The sequence below is a fragment of the Frankliniella occidentalis genome, unplaced genomic scaffold (genome assembly GCF_000697945.3).
Source record: "Frankliniella occidentalis isolate FOCC.00 unplaced genomic scaffold, Focc_3.1 Scaffold251, whole genome shotgun sequence".
Lineage (NCBI taxonomy): Eukaryota > Metazoa > Arthropoda > Insecta > Thysanoptera > Thripidae > Frankliniella > Frankliniella occidentalis.
This window is the reverse complement of record NW_026267377.1, coordinates 101191-104680: the sequence shown is the minus strand read 5'-3', so window position 1 is coordinate 104680 and position 3490 is coordinate 101191. Positions and strand designations below refer to the sequence as shown.

Here is a 3490-nt window from a genome sequence, read left to right as displayed (position 1 = left end):
GAAAACATTTATGACACTTCTGTCTACTGTGTAGATGCTTGTATGATAGGATTTGTCACTGAGCTACTTGAAAAACTTCCTTGTTGCACTCTAATCTTAAATGTATTGTAAATAATGTGTATAAGCAAATTGAATTAAGACCATCTTCTTTTCCTTGTGTCCAACAGTCATCGTGCATTATTCTATTGTGATATTATTGTTAACACATTTATCTCACCTAAATAAATACACTATTAATCATTTGTTTTGTTTTAATTTTATGTAGGCACACTTGTACAATATATAAAATTTAATTATTGGTAGAACACATAAAACATACCCATTTAAGCAATATATTATTATTTTTACAATCTCTCAAGGGAACAATTCATGTTGATATTTAATTCAAATTGTAACTAACAATAACAATTAGCATCTATTAGCAAGATAACACTAACAATATAAAATGCAAAACACTGTACCAATTGGCTAAAATAGTAAGTTGATTTTCAGTGTATGTTACTACACACAAAAATGATGAATTGCATGGAGCACTAAAAATGAGCGTAAAACAAAGATAAAAAATAGTGGATTAACTATGTTTGTAATTTCTTACAGACAAAAAACAAAGCAGTACAGTATTAGTACAGTACAATATATCTGTAAATGGAAAGCAATAGGAAACTTTTTGCTATGACTAGTAGGTCCAGTTTGCTATGAACAAGCAGTCACAAACCTTCTCTAAAGTTGCGAACTTTACTTATCAACTTTAGATGCAGTTTGCTTCACTTCTGAATGCACTCTGTAATGAAGGGTAAGAGTCTGGGCTTTATTAAAACCAGCATGACACACATGACACTTGTATTTTAGCTCTCCAGAGTGAGTAGCACAATGGGATTTTAAATTGCTTGCAGTAGTGAATTCTGCACTACACTCACCACATACAAATGGCTTTTCTCCAGAATGGATGCGATAATGAACCTTTAAAGTCCCACTTTGTGAAAAGCTAGCTCCACATTCACTGCACACATATGGCTTCTCACCGGTGTGTTTGCGATCATGAACTTTCAGGTCCCGGGCAGTTAAGAAAGTGGATGAGCAAACATTACATTTGAAAGGCCGCTCTCCTTTATGATACATAAGGTGCAGCTTAAAATTGCTAGGAGTACTGAAAGCAGCATCACAATGTGGACACTTATGTGGCTTTTCTCCAGTATGAACGCGTAGATGAACTTTAAGACTACCAATTTGAGTAAAACCTGCACCACAGTCCTCGCATTTGTATGGCCTTTCTCCTGTATGAATTCTAGTATGAATTTTTAGGTCACGGTTTGACACAAATGCTGCATCACACTGGTCACATTTAAACGATCTTTCTGACATGTGATACTTCACATGCCTTTTAAGATGCACAGTTGAAGAAAATGTTTTGTTACAGAAAGGACATTCCAGGTCTGAGTTGACAACCTGGGCACTTTGGGCAGAGGTTTTGGCTACCTGCTGTTGGTTTTCTTCCACTTGAGTATTTATTTTCTCTGCTCTGTTGAAAAAGTCTGTAGATCCATTTGTCAGTTGATTATCTTGAAAATCTACGTCACTTTTCATAACAATAACACTGTCATTTGTGTCTTGATTCTGATGGCCCTGATTAATACCCATTCCATTGTCACAAAAGCCATTATAAGAAGTTTGTGGAGTAACTCCTCTTGCCTCTGTTACAGATTCCACAATCCCATCTGTTGTGTGCAGTGAACACTGTGGCTCATGTGGAAGATCCAAATCTGTGAAAATAGAGTCTGCAGTGGCAGCCTCCCTTTTGCATTGATTGAGGTGTTGCTGACATGAATCCATTGTGCAGAAGATATCTGAGGAAAAGCAAGAAAAAAATGTTTCAAATACTTTGAAGCATATACAGTCAACAATAGGAGCAATTTGCGAACTACACAATTTTAAAGCAAAGGCAAATTTGTTACTACTAATACTGACATAAGATGTAAACAAAGCGAGGTTAATGAAATTCTCGCATGGTTTAGAAATACCTTCTTGTGTTTTCGAACTTTGCCGTTTTAAAATTCAGGAGAGCAGGAATTTCCACTGAAATTTCTTTCAAAAAAACTGCAAGTAGTTCAAATTTCGGATAAAAGATCCAAAAGAATCAATAAACAATCCGATATTTGCAGCCGCCAGGGCAGCAGCCGCCGGCCATCTAGTCTCGATCACGAGGTCGTCATCTGTTTTTCCCACATCGTCATGCAGAGCGCGCTAAATTTGAAAAACAAAATATTGCAGCCGTGGTGGTGGTGGTGTGGTTCCCCTCGCCAAACGAGCACTAGTACAGGAGAGGGTACTAGCAAGCTGACCAGAATGCACGGTGCCGAAATGCAGAGCAGCGTTTTAAAATAAGAGTTCCAGTCGAAGTACCGACTTGTTTATGTATAGTCTATAGTCTAAGGTTTGAATGTCTTGATGGGGGCGGATAACGCGTTCCCCGTTATTCGCACTCGCACCAATGTTCAGGCGTCCTTCCTTACAGCAGAAAGAGTGTCTGTTTGTTTGTTTGTTTGGTGGAACATAACAGCTTAAAACCCGGCTTATACACTCGACAAAGAAAGTCTTTCATACCTTTCTTTCTTTTTCGATTAAAGGTGCTAGGTAGCGAGTAAATTAGAGACAGAACCCCGGAAACTTCAAGATAGCGAGAGTGGACAAGCGCTGATGACACCTGGCTGTCACCTGTCACTAAGGATGGTGGCCTTATTATAAGGAGGCTGTCATTCATATAATTTAAGTATTGGAGGGTTATTCTAAGGCCCTAAAAGACAGCTCATCTTTGCAGCCTACCATACCTTCCATTAAATATAACGCAAAATTTGGCCTCTAAAATTTTGACACAGTCAAACCAAGGTGAGATAAAATATCGTCACCAACGTCACAAAATTCTCAAATGTAAGCATTCCGATACCACTTAAATTTTTGTAATATTCAGAGTTGTTTTCCAACTGTCCTCATTCATCCCATTAATTGTAAAACGTGACTGTTTCAGATGTCCAAAAAATTACTGGTAGCATTTGATTTTGACCATACAATCATCAATGGAAACAGTGATACAATTGTCAGGGAAATGCTTCATGCTAAGCCACCTGTAAGTTGAAAGTACAAAATGGGGAACTGTCCAGAAGTGGTGCCCCAACTCACTTACGTTCTTATCTAACTCGACAGTGATGGAAGAAGAGAGATTTCATCTCTTTAATAACATGCATTTTTTTTTTTTAAGGAATTGAAACCTTCTGATTCTTGGACAGAGTACATGCAGACAATCTTTAACTTGTTACACAAGCAAGGAATTAAAGAGTCCACTTACTTAGATGTCATAACTGTAAGTACTTCGACGCGTCCTAACAACAATATTCTATCTGCGGAGCGTCGTTTTCAAAATATCCTATCTACAAAGCGTCGTTTTCACAATGTCCTATCTGCTATGATTTTCTTAAGCAGATAGGACATTGTGAAA

General features: G+C 37.6%; 2 protein-coding genes across 3 annotated transcripts in view; one reads left to right on the top strand and one right to left on the bottom strand.

Annotated features, from left to right (window-relative positions):
- Positions 1 to 237: 237 nt before the first annotated feature.
- Positions 238 to 2208, bottom strand: LOC113205529 (zinc finger protein 239-like). 2 transcript variants are annotated; one of them, XM_026421195.2, is made up of 2 exons: positions 1966 to 2208; positions 238 to 1844 (listed from the first exon to the last, which is right to left on the bottom strand). In XM_026421195.2, exon 2 carries the CDS (start codon positions 1828 to 1830, stop codon positions 736 to 738), a length of 1095 nt encoding a protein of 364 aa, XP_026276980.1. In that variant the 5' UTR covers positions 1831 to 1844; positions 1966 to 2208; the 3' UTR covers positions 238 to 735. The 2 variants fall into 2 exon arrangements, with proteins under 2 accessions (XP_026276980.1, XP_026276979.1); XM_026421194.2 differs by having other exon boundaries at positions 240 to 1844; positions 2019 to 2208.
- Positions 2209 to 2499: 291 nt separating this feature from the next.
- The window catches only part of LOC113205522 (pyridoxal phosphate phosphatase PHOSPHO2), a 10101-nt gene continuing 9110 nt past the window's right edge, over positions 2500 to 3490 (top strand). The window contains exons 1-3 of the mRNA XM_052273158.1: positions 2500 to 2925; positions 3023 to 3121; positions 3254 to 3355. Of these exons, the coding sequence (XP_052129118.1) occupies positions 3023 to 3121; positions 3254 to 3355 (201 nt within the window). The 5' untranslated portion in view covers positions 2500 to 2925. The remainder of the gene's footprint in view (positions 2926 to 3022; positions 3122 to 3253; positions 3356 to 3490) is intronic.